An 18,971-nucleotide genomic window follows, 5' to 3' on the forward strand; every position below is an offset into this window, starting at 1 on the left:
AAAAAAAGACGAGTACACTGAAAAAAAAATACCTAACCGACACTCCAGTCTTTGTAAATGAGGGCCAATGTGTTTTACACAATACACATACCTGGATCGACATAGGCCGTAGACAAGACACATTGCACCTTCATGACTCTAAATGACTAAATGGGTATTGACGGGCAGGGATGTGCACAGACATTTTTGGGGGGCAGGAGTTGAACTGAAAAAAGGGCAATTTATATAGGCCCACATAATGATGCCAGACTGCCCAGAGCACTTTTAGGAGGAACATCAAAAGGGCAGGGGTTCAAGCCCCCTTTCTAGTCAACCTGTTCACGTCTCTGTTGATGGGTATTGGTAGACAGCGTTGTGCGTGAATATTCGAAATCCTAATTTTTACCGCGAATATCGGCACTTTGCGATTTTGCTAATATTTAGAATTTAGTGATATATATTCGGAATGACGAATATTCGTTTTTTGCTATGTGAATTTTTATGCGAATTTCTGACAATATTTATGCAAATATCGGCACTTCCAGACTGGACACTGATCTGACTTCTCCCTTCTTTTAGGTGGAAGACATAATTGCGCATGCGCATTACGTGAATTTCATTGCTATTTTCGCTTAAAAAAAACAAACAAAAAAGAGAGTGAATATGCAAATTTCCCAAACATAGGACGAATATTCATCCATATCTTCGCAAAATATCGCGAATTCGAATATGACCCGTGCCGCTCATCGCTACTGGTAGATAGATTTTAGTAATGACAAGTAGATGAGGAACCAGGGATGAATATATATATATATATATATATATATATATATATGCCAAGAATATCGAAAAAAAGGAGCACTCACCCAGTACGTGTCTCTGGGGGTCGGCTGATCCTCAACGGAATGTTCAGCAGGGAGGCGGTAGATGGAACGGGGGGGAGCTCAGACGCTGGTTATGGTCCGTATCGCGCCAATGAGCGCTTCGTCAGGCCGTATGGCCTGACGAATCGCCCATTGGCGCGATACGGACCGTGGCCGGCATCTGAGCTCCCCCCGTTCCATCTAACGCCTCCCTGCTGAACATTTCGTTGAGGATCAGCCGACCCTCCGAGACGCGTGCTGGGTGAGGGCTCCGTTTTTTCTCTTTTTTTCTGGTCATTACACACACATATATATATATATATATATATATATATATATATTATTTCTTTTTTAATTATTATTTTTTTTTTTTTGGGGGGGGTGGGGGGCGTCCAGTTTCGCACCTTGGGGAATTTGCTCTCCTCATCGATAAGCGAGATGATGTTCATGGGTTTGATGGCGATCATGTCCAGGGCGTCCTGGTTGTCGGTGAACTCGATGTGCTGCCAGTTGATGTTCTCCAGGTTGTATTCCTCCTGCTCCAGCTTAAAGACATGGCGCACGAAGAACTGCTGCAGGTTTTCATTGGCAAAATTGATGCAAAGCTGCTCAAAGCTGAGGAAACATAAGTCATAATTTCATTATACACAGGAAATGATAAAACATTATGTAAAGCTACAGATACAGTCCCTTGCATAAGTATTCACCCCCTTAGATGTTTTTTTCTACATCTAGTCAGTATATGACTATATATATTATGGTATAGTGACAAATATATTTCATTGCTATTTTATTTAATGAACCAACACAAAGAAGTCCATCATTTGGAAGTAGGGGGAAAACATTATCTGGATGTCGTAATGTAAAAATAAAAATTTTAACCCCTCCTAACAGAACTGCTGTGACCAATCACCTGACCAGTGACCAAGTCATATTATTAGTAAATAGGGTCCACTTGTCTGCAATTTAATCCCGGCACAAATATACCTGTTCTGTGAAGGTAGATTAGAGAGCATTACTGAACAAACAGCAGCATGGAGACCAAGGAGCTCTCCAAACAGGTCAAAGCAGGGTTAGGTTATAGAAAATGATTCCAAGCTTTCAAAATCTCACGGAGCACCATAAAATCCATCATTAAAAGATGAAAAGAATATGGCGCAACTGCAAACCTACCAAGACAAGGCTGTCCACCCAAATTGACAAGCTGTGTTGATGAAATGGTAATGATCTATTTAAGTCCAGTTTGTAAGTGTAACAAAATGGGTAAAAAGTCAGAGAAAGTCCATAGATAGATATGAAATAGATCGATATGAGATAGATATGAGATAGATAGATATGAAATAGATCGATATGAGATAGATATGAGATAGATAGATAGATATGAGATAGATAGATCCAAAAAAGGGAGGGAAAAAAAGCAAATTGGACATAATGTCACCAAACTCCAAAAATCCGGACAAAATTATTGGCACCCTCAACTTAATATTTGGTTGCACACCCTATGGAAAAAATAACTGAAATCAGTCACTTCCTATAACCATCAATAAGCTTCTTACACCTCTCAGCCGGAATGTTGGACTCTTCCTTTACAAACTGCTCCAGGTCTCTCTTATTGGAAGACGCCTTTTCCCAACAGTAATTATAAGATCTCTCCACAGGTGATCAATGGGATTTAGATCTGGACTCATTGCTGCCACTTCAGAACTCTCCAGCGCTTTGTTGTCATCCATTTCTGGGGCTTTTTGACGTATGTTTGGGGTCATTGTCCTGCTGGAAGACCCAAGATATCGGACACAAACCCAGCTTTCTGACACTGGGCTGTACAGTGTGACCCAAAATCCATTGGTAATCCTCAGATTTCATGATGCCTTGTATACATTAAAGGCCCCCAGTGCCAGAGGCAGCAAAACAATCCCAAACATCATTGACCCTCCACCATAATTCACTGTAGGTACTGTGCTCTTTTCTTTGTAGGCCTCATTCCATTTTCGGTAAACAGTAGAATGATTGACTTTACCAAAAAGCTCTATCTTGGTCTCATCTGTCCACAAGACATTTTCCCAGAAGGATTTTGGTTACTCAAGTTCATTTTGGTAAAACGTAGTCTTGCTTTTTTATGTCTCTGTGTCAGCAGTGGGGTCCTCCTGGGTCTCCTCCATAGTGGGGTCCTCCTGGGTCTCCTCCATAGTGGGGTCCTCCTGGGTCTCCTCCATAGTGGGGTCCTCCTGGGTCTCCTCCATAGTGGGGTCCTCCTGGGTCTCCTCCATAGTGGGGTCCTCCTGGGTCTCCTCCATAGTGGGGTCCTCCTGGGTCTCCTGCCATAGCGTTTCATCTCATTTAAATGTCGACGGATAGTTCGCGCTGACACTGATGCTCCCTGAGCCTGCAGGACAACTTGAATATCTTTGGAACTTGTATGGGGCTGCTTATCCACCATCCGGACTATCCTGCTTTGACACCTTTCATACATTTTTCTCTTCTGTCCACACCCAGGGAGATTAGCTACAGTCCTATGAGTTGTAAACTTCTTGATAATGTTGCGCACTGTGGACAAAGGCAAATCTAGATCTCTGGAGATGGACTTGTAACCTTGAGATTGTTGATATTTCCCACAATTTTGGTTCTCAAGTCCTCAGACAGTTCTCTTCTCCTCTTTCTGTTGTCCATGCTTAGTGTGGCACACACAGACACACAATGCAAAGACTAAGTGAACTTCTCTCCTTTTTATCTGCTTTCAGGTGTGATTTTTATATTGCCCACACCTGTTACTTGCCCTAAAGGAGCATCACATGGTTGAAACAATCTTAGTTTTCCACAATTTTGAAAGGGTGCCAATCATTTTGTCCAGCCCATTTTTGGAGTTTGGTGACATTATGTCCAATTTGCTTTTTTCCTCCCCTTTTTGGTTTAGTTCCAATACACACAAAGGGGATAAACATGTGTATAGCAAAACATGTGTTACTGCAATCCTTTCCTGTGAGAAATACTTAATTTTCTTGAAAAATTTCAGGGGTGCCAACGTTTACGGCCATGACTGTATGAGATAGATAGATATGAGATAAATAGATAGATATGAGATAGATAGATAGATAGATAGATAGATAGATAGTTACAGAGGCAGAACCATAAGCACAAGTGTTGGTCGTCCATGTTCCTCTATGATCACCTGTTTACAGTGAAGTTCTCAAACCCAAATATATCCAGCAGACCGATGCATCTCCTGACCGCCTTTGGTTCATTGGAAAGTGGTCTATAAATAGCGGCATTGATTTTATCCACAATCCACACAAATAGTCGTCCATATATTCCCTGTTAAGTTAGAAATAAAAATAATCAACCCATCTAGTATAATAGAATTGTATAAAAGGTATAAATGGTGAATGAGGCTTTAGATATTTCTGATTTTCTTACTACATAATGTGATGCACAATTTTAGAAAATCCCTTTTTGTTACAAGGGTCACAGCTAAGCCTGCTGCTGGTACAAGCTCATTATCCCTACAGCTCCCCCTAAGGGGAAGTGAAGTATTACATAATTCTCATTTCTATTAATGGGCTCTATTTGTAATTTATAGACGATTGTGGACTCCACTCTGGATACTGCAGGAGGCTCCTCAGTGACTCCTCCGTTAGTGACTTAAAATCTCCTAAGAGTGAGTTTGAAAATGGGCTTTCTAAAAAAGACAATCTGAGCACCTTAACAAAGGCGTCCCTGACATCCAAAGCTTGCTCCATGCTCAAGGGAGTGGACACGGTCTCTCCTCTAGTGATAATGGTCCGGCTGGTGAGACAATTCATCACATCTTGAGGCTCAACCTGTTCATATGTAAAAAAATAAACATTACCAGAATATAACTACTATAATACTGCCTCCTATATACAAGAATATAACTACTATAATACTGCTCCTATATACAAGAATATAACTACTATAATACTACTCCTATATACAAGAATATAACTACTATAATACTGCCTCCTATATACAAGAATATAACTACTATAATACTGCTCCTATATACAAGAATATAACTACTATAATACTGCCCCTATATACAAGAATATAACTACTATAATACTGCTTCTATATACAAGAATATAACTACTATAATACTGCTCCTATATACAAGAATATAACTACTATAATTCTGCCTCCTATATACAGGAATATAACTACTATAATACTGCTCCTATATACAAGAATATAACTACTATAATACTGCTCCTATATACAAGAATATAACTACTATAATACTGCTCCTATATACAAGAATATAACTACTATAATTCTGCCTCCTATATACAGGAATATAACTACTATAATACTGCTCCTATATACAAGAATATAACTACTATAATACTGCTCCTATATACAGGAATATAACAACTATAATACTGCTCCTATATACAAGAATATAACTACTATAATACTGCTCCTATATACAGGAATATAACTACTATAATACTGCCTCCTATATACAAGAATATAACTACTATAATACTGCTCCTATATACAAGAATATAACTACTATAATACTGCTCCTATATACAGGAATATAACTACTATAATACTGCCTCCTATATACAAGAATATAACTACTATAATACTGCACCTATATACAAGAATATAACTACTATAATACTGCTCCTACGTACAAGAATATAACTACTATAATACTGCCCCTATAAACAAGAATATAACTACTATAATACTGCACCTATATACAAGAATATAACTACTATAATACTGCTCCTACGTACAAGAATATACCTACTATAATACTGCTCCTATATACAAGAATATAACTACTATAATACTGCTCCTATATACAAGAATATAACTACTATAATACTGCTCCTATATAGAAGGATATAATTACTATAATACTGCTCCTATATACAAGAATATAACTACTATAATATTGCTCCTATACACAAGAATATAACTACTATAATACTTCCTCCTATATACAAGAATATAACTACTATAATACTGCCCCCAATATACAAGAATATAACTACTATAATACTGCCTCCTAGCTGTGAGGTTGTGTGTCTGTGGTTCTCCTCATGTCTGGAGCAAGCCCAGGGCGGGGCCACCCTGGGCGGGGAAGCTCCCCAAGCAAGGCCCAGGCTTCTCGGCCTACACTGGGGGAAAACTCCCAGGCTTCTTCTAATGTGGATGTAAATCCTAAAGTCATTCCAGTACAGAAGAATACTGAGCATGTAAGTCCAGCCATTGTAAAGAAGGAAAATACAGCGATGGATGTATGTAAAGAAAAGAAAGCAGCAGCAGCAAGTATGTGTAAGGAATGTGATGTGGAACAGTCTGCCAGCCATGGTGTACAGTGTGATGGTAATATGACTGAATTCAAGACAGAATCCATTGTGGGAACTCCAAAGTCTGCAAACCGAGGCCATGATGGTGCACAGGAGCTGGGGCAGAGTGGATCACAGGCAGCAGGTGTGCAGCTCCACTCTCCAGCACAGAGGCAGAGGAGGACATCTCTGGAGAGGCAGACATTGCAGGAGAACCTGAAACAACAAGAGGTGGTCTCCAGCATGGCCCGCTCAGGCCGCACAAGATCCCAGGCTGGAGGTAAGAGCCATAACACTGACAAGTCCATGGAGGTGACACCTGGGAAATCTGTGGAGAAATATGAAAGTGTTTGCAAAACTGTTCCTGCCCCAGACCCTAATGTATGTGGCCGGGCCTCAGGAGATACAACCAGCCAAGGCTCCGGTGTGTTTACCCAGCCTGAGAGACTTTCCAGACCCCTCCAGCAGGGCAAAGAGACCGCCCGGGCACCAGAGCTACAGCTGGCGGAGGAGATCCCTGCACTGGTGAGGAGGATGGAGGAGCTGAAACACCAAAAACAAATGCTGCAAATGCAGATTGACTGTATATACAAACTAAGGACTGCGAACCCACAGTACAAGTCCATGCATGATGATAAACTGTATGCACTGAGCACAGAACTGGCCACCATAGTGAGCGAGATGGACTCTATACTGGAGAGGATGGGACCCTTAGCGGAATCCTATAGGAACAAGGAACGCTTTTCCCAGTACCAGCTGAGTTTTGGTGCAGAGCCTAGATCCGATGTGGAAGCAGACATCACCCCAGATGAGCCCCAGCAGGTGACAAGACCCCTGATAAAAGCCCCAAGTTTCACCTTCAAGGATCGGCATGTTCATAAGCCCGAGGAGCAGCAACCTCAGAGACCTGCAGCTGTTCCTGAGCCTGCAACTCAGTTACCAGCAGAGGCACCACAAGTCCCAGTGCATCAGGAGGACATTGAACATTTGCCGGTGTATGAAGGTGATGGGGTGATGGAGCAGAGCTCTAATGTTGGGGCACGGACTAGGGGTGAGGACTGTAATGATGTTGGGGCACGGACTGGGGGTGAGGACTGTGATGATGTTGGGGCACAGACTGGGGGTGCGGACTGTGATGTTCTTGAGGGGTCGGTGGCTGGAGGGGGTGCACAATCTGTGTGGGGTGTAATGTCTGATAATGATATAGAGGTGGATGGGACAGGTGATGTGGTACACAATACTGTGCAGGATTTCCCCCCTTTACCCACAAGTACAGCAGCTGTGGCAGGGCCCCCTAGAGTAGACCCCAACCCTGTAAGACAGGACACAGTTACCCGCCAGGTTCCTCCTAGAAATGCCTGGAGCCGTGGTGCTCCATCGTTCACCTCCAGCCCCAATTACACTGGCCAGGCATTTAAAAGGAGGAACGTGGTGAGATTTCGGCACAGAGGTGCCAAGGAGGACCTTCCGGATAGGAGGTTTGTGGTGAGGGAGCTCCTGTGCCACCAGATGGGGTTTGTGCCAGCTGACATCTTGGCGGTAATAAACCTACCAGATAGACAGGGCTATGATGTCAGCTTTAAGCTCATGTCTAATCTGGATAGGTTCTGGTCCAACTTCCCTAGGTTCAGAGACGCAGAGGGATGGAGTAAATTCAGTTTTATTCCCATATCCAAGCCAGATACCGTCATCATCAATATCATCTTCTGGAATGAAGCTGTTCCCCCCCAGGACATTGTGGTGTGGCTCCGCAGACATTGTGACCTGGTGTCTGATCTCACCAAGAACAGAGATGATGACGGTATCTGGACTGGAGGGTGGAAGGTCCTGGTGAAGCTGCGCCAACATGGGAACATCACCCAACATCTGCCAAATTCCTTCTTTATTGGTAGAGAGAAGGGCGTTTGTTTCTACCCTGGTCAGCCCAGAAAGTGCTTTAAATGTGGTAAACCTGGCCATCTGGCAAACGCCTGTACAGTTGTAAAATGTAACCTGTGTGGTGAGACTGGTCACCTAAGTGCTGACTGTCACAACATCAGATGTAATCTATGTGGTGAGATCGGTCACCCTCACCGGGACTGTCCCAATGCCTGGCACAACATCTGCCGGGAGCTTCCTGATGAGGACCTTGTGGCGGGGGCAGAGGCTGTAGAGGAGGAGGCTTTGTTATCGGACCCTATACTGACCAGACAGGAGGTTCAGACAGATGTGAGTAACACTGCACCAACACCTCAGCAGTCAGAGAGCACACAGGGGGACATGGAGGCTGTACCACAAGACCAGCAGCAGCCGGGGGTGTCCACTTCTGTGTCTGAGGGGAATAGGATACAGCAAAATAAAAGGAGAAAAAAAGACAAGTCCTCCCGCAGGCCTGAGGGGGAGAACAGCTCCGGCCAAAGTCTGAAGAAAAGGGCGGACAACAGGGCAGGAGTGATGGTCGTGTCCAACAGGTACGAGGTCCTGTCAGAGTCTGAGGGAGATCTGGACACTGAATTGAAAAGAATAGAGGATGACTGTGACGTTGACACAAGGGACCAACCCCCCAATAAAAAAGAAACCCCCGAGTGTAAAACCTCAGGTAGAGTCAGACATGGAGACAGGTGGTGGACAGCGGGACTCAGATTCTGACTTGTGATAATGGGGATCAGGTCTCTGCTCTTCTTTCTTATCATGGCTGGGTTTACTATAAGGGTAACTTCTAGTAATGTGAACAGTATTAAAGTGAGGAGGACACGGCACGTAGTCTATGATCATCTTAGGGATCTAGACACAGATATCATCTTTATGCAGGAGACGCGCCTGACTTCTTCGGGGTATTTACGTGAGGCTGAGAGGGAATGGACGTCTGGTCCTTCTTTCTGGTCACTGGCTGTGGAGCCTTATGCCGGGGTGGCCATACTGTTTACCACCAGGGATGTGACTGTACATAGGATGACAGAGGTCGTTATGGGAAGGTGTCTGATCCTGGAGGTCACCATCCAAGGTAGAAGACTCCGGCTCATAAATATCTATGGCCCACAGACAGTGGCAGAAAGGGTCCAGCTATTTAATGAGGTAAAACCATATCTATTCACATCTGTTCCTGTAATCATGGCCGGGGATTTTAATGTCACTAGGACATCGGGTGACAGGTCCTCAGGTAGAGCGGTGGCCAGGGACTCCAGGGTCCTAAATAACATCATATTGCAGGCTGGTCTGAGTGATGTCTTCACACAGGGTGGAAGGAAACCGAAACTAACATACTCATGTTCTGATAGGAGCAGTAGAATAGATATGGCGTTTGTGGGACCTGAAGAATTTATTAGTGATAGGAATGAGAGAACTGTCCCTTATTCAGATCACATGGCCTTAGCTTTCTGCCTTGGTGTCAGTAAGCGCCCAGATATTGGAAGGGGGCTCTGGAAGCTTAATTCCAGTATCTTGGAGGATGTCTATGTCCAGAAATGTGTTTATTCCTTCATGCAGAGCCAGCTAGAGCGGGTGGACTTCTATGATGATATGGCCGCCTGGTGGGAGGATGTCAAGGATGAGATCAGAACCCTCTTAAAGAGACTGTCCTTTAAAAAGGGGAGGAGTAAGTATGGCCAGTATCTCAAGCTGCGCAAAGAATTGGAGTCATTATATTCGGCGGGTGGGGACCAACAAAGGATAGACCGGCTGAAATCTGAGATAAGACAGTATCAGTACAGCAGGTATACCTCCCTGGTTCTTGAACGGGATTATGGGTCCTTAGGGTCTCCTGATCCCTTTGAGAATTGCCGGGAGCGGGTGGCAAATAAATCTGTCACCGGTCTCACTGACTCCCAGGGTGTTTTGCAGGAATCTCGGGAGGGTATCCTGGGGGTGGTGAGATCGTACTATGCTGACTTGTTTCAGAGGAAGGTTTTGGATAGAGGCAAGATGACCCAATTCTTGGAGACAACTCCGCTCCCTGATACTAATGATTTGGACTTTTCTCCTTTGACAGCAGAATTGACGGTGGCGGAGGTCAAAGAGGCCATTGATAAGTTACATCTGAAGAAGGCACCAGGTCCGGATGGGATAACAGCAGAATTCTATAAGACATTCAGAGACCTCTTGGCTCCAATCCTCGTGGATGTTTACACAAATTGTCTAGAAAGTCACCTGATGCCTCCATCCATGAGAGTGTCCTCGCTGATTCTGCTGTCGAAAGGTAAAGAGCCGAGTGACATCAAGAACTGGAGGCCGATTGCCCTCTTGAATGTCGACAGGAAGATTCTGGCAAAGATCCTGTTTTCTAGGTTAGTTTGTCTGTCCCCGACACTGTTGGCAGGCTGTCAGTATGGCACAGTAAAAGGGCGGAACATCTCTGGGGCAGTGATCTCCATAAGGGAGATGTTTGAGAGATGTAAAGCCCTGAGGTGTGGGAGATATGTTGTGAGTCTTGACCAGGCTAAAGCCTTTGACAGAGTAGATCATGAGTATCTATGGGCCACTTTGTCAAAGTACGGTATTCCGGGACAATTCATCGATTGGCTGAAGACTTTGTATTGTGAGGCCGAGAGCTTTCCTCTGATCAATGGTTGGCAGGGTGACACCTTCAGGGTTGAGGCGGGGGTGAGACAAGGTTGCCCACTGAGTCCGCTGCTGTATGTATTTGCCTTAGACCCATTTCTGAGGTCACTGGAGGAGTGTGGTTTTCAGGGGGTGCCGGTCCCCCACTGCCTGCCCCTGAGTGTTGTTGCCTATGCGGATGATGTGACTGTAGCGATATCTGAGCCTCGTGAGGTGGAGATGTTGTCTGCGGCCATCAGAAGTTACTCAGAGGCCTCAGGGTCTCTGGTCAACCTAGAGAAGAGTCAAGCTCTCTGGGTATCAGATACTGATCCAGACTTTGATCTTCCCCTATTTGTGAGAGCCTCCACCTATATTAAAATCCTAGGGGTCAAATTCGGGAGGGATGATAACGCCAAACTAAATTGGGAAGAGAAGTTGGAAGCCGGAAATGCAAAGGTTCAGCGATGGAAGAACTGGAGGCTGAACTATAGAGAAAGGGTTAAAATGTTGAAGACTTACCTGGTCCCCGTCTTCTTGTATGTCTCTGTCGTTTTTCCTTTGCCAGAATGTTTCTCCGCTCGGCTCTTTAGCCTGTTCTTCCAAATGTTTTGGGGGAACAGGTTGAACCCAATAAAAAGAGGGATCACCTACCTACAGAGGAGAGAGGGTGGGTTGGATATGCTGAATCCAAGGGTGTTCTTTGACTCCATGTTTCTAAAAGTCAATTTTGGTTGCCTGGACTCAAACAACAGCTCCCTGTGGGCAAATAGTATCAGGGACTGGATATTGCCTTTTGCAGAGTCTTGGGTGCGAGGCGGCAGTCTCAAGAGGGGGAGATGGACGCGTGACTACCTCCCCCCGTACCTGGAATACGGGCTCAGATGTCTGAAGAGATGGCGCATTGAGAAGTCCTATATTGAGAGTAAGACCCGTAAGGACCTATATGTCAGGGTGTGCAGTACATTCTTCTGTTTACAGCCAGCACTAAGGGACTGTACATCTGCCATCTTACGGGACAGTCTGAGGCTTCTTAACAGTGTGAGGCTACCGAAAAAATTCCATGATATTGCCTGGCTGTCCTTACACGGGAAACTGTTCGTAAGAGGGAATTTAAAATACCTGAGTGTGTCTGATCGGAAGTGTCCCCTAGGGTGTCAGGAGGAGGAGACCATGACACATTTTATATCGGAGTGCTGGGGAGGGCGACACATATGGCAGACGATATCCAACAAGCTAAGAATCCCGAGACTACAGACCCTAAAATACTCAGAAATAATTTACGGTGTAACATCTAGTATAAGTGACATTGACCGGGAGACCTTATATATCATCATATCTGTGATAAAATACTATCATTGGCACACCAGGACCCGAGTCTCTATGTATAATGAACCCTTCCATGATAGGAGAGCAGTAGACCTGATCATGTCAGAGCTGAGGTGGATCAAGTGTTTGGAGGTCAGGGGGAATAGGAAGAACCAAACATTATGGAGGAATGTGTATATAGAATGATATTTACCTTCATGATGCTTTTGTGTTGTTCATTTATTTACTTTTCTTCTCATATAAAAGCAATGGGCTTTTTCTAAGTTAACATTATTGTTTCTTTTGTAATGGAAGTGTATGATATTTAATATTTGATATTGTTTTGATAATTTTTGGTCGAGTGTACTGTAATATTTATGTTTGTTTTTTACTAATAAAAATTGCCTCCTAGCTGAGAGGTTGTGTCTGTGTAGCTCTCCTGATGTCTGGAGAAAGCCCAGGGAGGGGCCACCCTGGGTGGGGAAGCTCCCCAAGCAAGGCCCAGGCTTCTCGGCCTATTCTGGGAATTAATCCCCAGACACCACAAACCATGGATGAAAATCCTAAAGTTTCTATGGATGTGAGAAATGTTCAGAATGTTGTCAGTTCTGGTGCAGTAAGAAGCACAGATGAGAAGAAAGTCTTGGAAGCTAAGAAGGAATCAACAAGTAAGGTAATGGCTGCAGGTACAATCCACCCCTCCTGCAGTCAGACAGAGGAGAACATCCCTGGAGAAGCAGACCATGCAGGAGAATCTGCAGCAGCCTGTCCTAATACGTTCTGACCGCACACGATACGGGAGCGGGAGCAGCGCAAAAGTCACCAACACGCGAGATGAGACCAGAGGGAGTACACCAGGAAGGCTTCAGGGGGCCACAAGTGCGGTCACTGGGAAGAACCAGGGGCCTAGTCCCCAGTCTGGAGATTGTGACCCCGCAGCAGTGACCACAGCCGCACCGAGACAGATCCCACCTCAGAAGCAGAGTCCTGTGAGTACCCCACCAGCGCGGCCCCCCAATACTCAGCGGGCGCCTGAACTGTGTTTGGCCGAGCAGATCCCAGCTCTGGTAAAGAGACTTGAGACTTTAAAAAAGACAAAGTTACAGCTGCAGAAACAAATTGAATGTATTTACAAGCTAAAGGCAGCAAACCCCAATAACCAGGCCGTCCATGATAAGAAGCTGAGCTCCCTCGCTGTGCAGCTCGCTGACACTGTGCAGGACATGGAGGACGTATTGGAGCGGATGGGACCAGTCGCTGAAACCTTCAGGAATCAGCAAAGATTTGAGGGATATAAGGAGAGACCAGCAACAAAGTCATCTACATCTACTGCTGAACCCAAGTCTACAGCCTCACCAGGGGACACCCAGCAGTCCTGTGCAAGACAAGAGGACATCCAGCAGTCCTGTGCAAGACCACTCCTCAGACCAGCCAGCTTCCCTTTTGAAAAAGGGGATTTGTACAGACAAGCAGAAGCAAGCGTCCAGCAACATCAGAGACCTGCAGAGACTCCTCCAGAGGTACCACAAGTCCCAGCAGTCAGCACGGTGAAGCAGGACTATGGACACATACCTGAAGGTAACTCTGTAACAGTAGTACAGTCACCACAAGCCCCTGGGGGCAGTAGAGAGCAGCAGGACTGTGGACTCTTACCTGAAGGCAGCAGTGCAGCAGAGAGTTCACAGGACATGGCTCTGCAGGGCTTGCTGGGCTCTGTAGTGCAGGATCATACTGCCAGTGACTGCACTGATATGACTGTATGTGATATTACTGATAATGTGTCTGCAGAGGGGGGCGCTTCACAGTCTGTGTGGGATCTGGGGTCATCTCTGGGGTCAGGTCCACCATTGTTTCAGCCTTCAGAGGCTTGTGACCCCCAGAGTATAGAGGTTGATGGTGGGGAGGGGGCTGTACAGTCCGATGCACAACACTTCCCCCCTTTAGTCACACAAGTGTCAGACCCCCCTAGTACGGCTGGTCAGCAGCCACCACAGCGCCCCCAAGTACAGCAGGAGGGTAGAAGTAGTGGCGCCTCCTCTGGTAATGCCTGGAGTCGTGGGTCACCATTCATGTCCAATGTAAACTATACGGGTCAGGCTTTCAAGAGGAGGAACGTGGTCAGGTTCAGACATAGAGGGGCCAAGGAGGAGCTGCCTGACAGGAGGTTTGTGGTCCGTGAACTTCTGTGCCACCAAATGGGCTTCCTGCCATCTAACATCCTGGCAGTGATAAACCTTCCTGACAGGCAGGGCTATGACGTCAGCTTCAAACTCATGTCTGACCTGGACCGCTTCTGGGCCCATGTCACCCGGGTGAGAGATGCTGATGGCTGGAATAAGTTCAGCTTTGTCCCCATCTCCAGACCGGACACAGCGAATGTCACCATTATATTCTGGAACGAGTCTGTCCCCCCCCCAGGATATTGTTGTGTGGTTAAAAAGGCACTGTGACCTAATGTCAGACCTGACTAAGACCAGGGATGAGGACGGCATATGGACGGGCGGGTGGAAGGTCCTGGTAAAGTTACGGCAGATTAATAACATTACCCAACATCTGCCCAATTCTTTCTTCATTGGCCGGGAGAAAGGGGTTTGCTTCTATGCAGGTCAGCCCAGAAAATGCTTCAAGTGTGGGAAGACCGGTCATATCGCGAGTGTCTGCACCCTGGTGAAGTGTAATTTATGTGGGGAGATCGGCCATGTCAGCGTCACCTGCCAGAATATCCGCTGCAACCTCTGTGGTAAGACCGGTCACTCCCACAGGGACTGTCCTGATGCCTGGCATAATATCTGTAAGGACTTCCCTGATGAGGACCTGCTGGAGGGGGCAGAGGACCTGGAGGGGGAGACATTGGTGTCAGGGTCAGCAGTGACACAACCCGAGCCTCAGCATAACACTAGGGGTGACAATATGGGTGACACTGTAGGTGACACTAGGGGTGACAATATGGGTGACAATATTGGTGACACAGTGCCCGACCAGTCCCAGCCAGGAGCCACTGAGGGGAACAGGGAGGTCACTGAGCAGGTTGTGGCCATGTCTTCTTCTGCCCCAGCATCAATAAATCTGCAGAAGAGACGGAAAAAAGACAAAACCAGCCGCAAGCCTGAGGAGGGATGGACCACTGTCCAAAAGCCCTCCAAAAAGAAAGTAGACCCCGGGTCAGGTGTAATGACCATCACAAATAGGTACAGTGTGTTGTCAGAGTCAGACGCTGAGGAAGAGATGGAGAGGGAGCTAAAGAGAGTGATAGAGGAATTTAATGAAGACCAAGAGGGTGATCCCCCCACAAAAAGGAGACCCCCACGGGATAAACGTCTGTCCGAATCGGACATGGAAACAGGTGGTCAGCAGGAGGGCTCGGACTCAGATCTGTGATGATGGGGGTGACATCTCTGCTTCTTCTGCTTTCTTTTGTTATGATGGCCGACTTTACCCTTAAAGTGTTCTCCAGTAATGTGAACAGTGTCAGAGTGAGGAGGACCAGACATGTCGTATATGACCATCTAAAGTCTATTGATGCTGACATCTTCTTCTTACAGGAGACACGTTTAAATACTCAAGGACTGTTACGTGAAGCAGAGCGTGAATGGCGGTCTGGTCCATCCTTTTGGTCACTGGCTGTGGAACCAAGTGCCGGGGTCTCTATCCTCTTTACCACCAATGATGTAACTATACATAGGCTGACAGAGGTATTGATGGGAAGGTGCCTAATGCTAGAAGTTACTATTCGGGGTAGAAGGCTCCGACTCATTAATATCTATGCTTCACAGACAGTGACTGAAAGGGTTAACCTTTATAATGAAGTGAAGCCATATCTCTTCACGTCTGTCCCTGTCATCTTGGCCGGAGATTTTAATGCCTCCAGAACAACTAGTGACAGAACATCTAAAAGACCTCTAACACGAGACTCCAAGGTCTTAAACCAAATCATTCTACAGGCCGGGTTGTCAGATGTGTTTGTGCAGGGTGGTCGGAAGGCAAAGTTTACCTATTTTTGTGGTGGAAGAAGCAGTAGGATAGATTTGGCTCTGGTTAGTCCTACAGAGACGATTGGTGAGAAAGATGAGAAGATCGTCCCTTATTCTGACCATCTGGCCTTATATTTCTGTTTGGGTGTCACACAGGGTCCTGAGACAGGTAGAGGGTTGTGGAGACTGAATTCCAGCCTATTAGAGGATCCTTCTGTGCAGAGACAGGTTCACTCTCTTATACAGGGTCAACTAGAGAGGGTGGACTTCTATGATGATATGGCCGCCTGGTGGGAGGATGTCAAGGATGAGATCAGAACCCTCTTAAAGAGACTGTCAGTTATAAAGGGGAAGAGTAAGTATGGCCAGTATCTCAAGCTGCGGAAAGAATTGGAGTCACTGTATTCGGCGGGTGGGGACCAACAAAGGATAGACCGGCTGAAATCTGAGATAAGGCAGTATCAGTACAGCAGGTATACCTCCCTGGTTCTTGAACGGGATTATGGGTCCTTAGGGTCTCCTGATCCCTTTGAGAATTGCCGGGAGCGGGTGGCAAATAAATCTGTCACCGGTCTCACTGACTCCCAGGGTGTTTTGCAGGAATCTCGGGAGGGTATCCTGGGGGTGGTAAGATCGTACTATGCTGACTTGTTTCAGAGGAAGGTTTTGGATAGAGACAAGATGACCCAATTCTTGGAGACAACTCCGCTCCCTGATACTAATGATTTGGACTTTTCTCCTTTGACAGCAGAATTGACGGTGGCAGAGGTCAAAGAGGCCATTGATAAGTTACATGTGAAGAAGGCACCAGGTCCAGATGGGATAACAGCAGAATTCTATAAGACATTCAGAGACCTCTTGGCTCCAATCCTCGTGGATGTTTACACAAATTGTCTAGAAAGTCACCTGATGCCTCCATCCATGAGAGTGTCCTCGCTGATTCTGCTGTCTAAAGGTAAAGAGCCGAGTGACATCAAGAACTGGAGGCCGATTGCCCTCTTGAATGTCGACAGGAAGATTCTGGCAAAAATCCTGTTTTCTAGGTTAGTTTGTCTGTCCCCGGCACTGTTGGCAGGCTGTCAGTATGGCACAGTAAAAGGGCGGAACATCTCTGGGGCAGTGATCTCCATAAGGGAGATGTTTGAGAGATGTAAAGCCCTGAGGTGTGGGAGATATGTTGTCAGTCTTGACCAGGCTAAAGTAGATCATGAGTATCTATGGGCCACTTTGTCAAAGTACGGTATTCCGGGACAATTCATCGATTGGCTGAAGACTTTGTATTGTGAGGCCGAGAGCTTTCCTCTGATCAATGGTTGGCAGGGTGACACCTTCAGGGTTGAGGCGGGGGTGAGACAAGGTTGCCCACTGAGCCCGCTGCTGTATGTATTTGCCTTAGACCCGTTTCTGAGGTCACTGCAGGAGTGTGGTTTTCAGGGGGTGCCGGTCCCCCACTGCCTACCCCTGAGTGTTGTTGCCTACGCGGATGATGTGACCGTAGTGATATCTGAGCCTCGTGAGGTGGAGATGTTGTCTGCGGCCATCAGAAGTTACTCGGAGGCCTCAGGGTCTCTGGTCAACCTTGAGAAGAGTCAAGCTCTCTGGGTATCAGATACTGATCCAGATTTTGATCTGCCCCAATTTGTGAGAGCCTCCTCCTATATTAAAATCCTAGGGGTCAAATTCGGGAGGGACGATAACGCCAAACTAAATTGGGAAGAGAAGTTGGAAGCCGGAAATGCAAAGGTTCAGCGCTGGAAGAACTGGAGGCTGACCTATAGAGAAAGGGTTAAAATGTTGAAGACTTACCTGGTCCCCGTCTTCTTATATGTCTCTGTTGTTTTTCCTTTGCCAGAATCTTTCTCCGCTCGGCTCTTTAGCCTGTTCTTCCAAATGTTCTGGGGGAACAGGTTGAATCTGATAAAAAGAGGGGTCACCTACCTACAGAGGAGAGAGGGTGGGTTGGATATGCTGAATCCAAGGGTGTTCTTTGACTCCATGTTTCTAAAAGTTAATTTTGGTTGCATGGACTCAAACAACAGCTCCCTGTGGGCGAATAGTATCAGGGACTGGATATTGCCTTTTGCAGAGTCTTGGGTGCGAGGCGGCAGTCTCAAGAGGGGGAGATGGATGCGTGACTACCTCCCCCCGTACCTGGAATACGGGCTCAGATGTCTGAAGAGATGGCGCATTGAGAAGTCCTATATAGAGAGTAAGCCAAGGAAGGATCTATACGTAAGGGTTTGTAGGGCTTTCTTCTGCTCTCCGCTTGCCTTGAGGGATTGTGTGACCAGCACTTTACAGGAAAGTCTAAAGTTCCTCAATGGGAAACGACTCCCCGCAAAATTCTTTGACATAGCTTGGCTGTCGCTCCATGGGAGGCTCTTTGTCAGGGGTAACCTGAAATATCTAAGCGTTTCTGATAGGAACTGTCCTCTGGGTTGTCAGCAGGAGGAGACTATGGAGCATTTCATATCTGACTGCAGGGGCGGGAGGAGGATAAGGGAAGAAGTGTCCGGTAAGCTAAACATCCCATTACTGCAGAACCTGACGTATCCTGACATCATATATGCTGTACCATCCAGTAACAGGACTGTAGACAGGGGGACTATGTACATAATAATTACTATCACTAAATATTACCATTGGCACATGAGAACTAGAGTGTCCATACACAACGAGCCATTCCATCACAACACAGCAGTAAGCCAGATCATGTCCGAGCTCCAGTGGGTAAAGTCATTAGAGATACGGAGGAACCAAAATAATGGGAAATTATGGAGGAATGTCTCTTTGGTTTAACACGGATGATGTCATGTTATTTTATTAAATTTTTTTTGTGTTGTTCCTTTTCCAGCAAATGTGGACTTTCTAAGTTTAATATTACTCTGTACATACTCTAGTTGAGTAGTCATTGTGTGTACAATGCTTGTTATTTTTGTTTTGCATTGTAAGAATTTATGTTAATTGTAATTTTGTTTGTTTTCACAATAAAAATTGCCTCCTATATACAAGAATAT

At 45.9% G+C, this 18,971-nt stretch overlaps 1 protein-coding gene across 1 annotated transcript in view; it reads right to left on the reverse strand.

Annotated features, from left to right (window-relative positions):
* The window catches only part of MYO7A (myosin VIIA), a gene marked incomplete in the record, with an annotated part of 248,641 nt that overhangs the window by 122,531 nt on the left and 107,139 nt on the right, over positions 1–18,971 (reverse strand). The window contains 3 exon segments of the mRNA XM_056561158.1: positions 1,247–1,457; positions 4,009–4,151; positions 4,538–4,657. Coding sequence (XP_056417133.1) covers positions 1,247–1,457; positions 4,009–4,151; positions 4,538–4,657 — 474 coding nt within the window.

The sequence above is a fragment of the Hyla sarda genome, chromosome 2 (genome assembly GCF_029499605.1).
Source record: "Hyla sarda isolate aHylSar1 chromosome 2, aHylSar1.hap1, whole genome shotgun sequence".
Lineage (NCBI taxonomy): Eukaryota > Metazoa > Chordata > Amphibia > Anura > Hylidae > Hyla > Hyla sarda.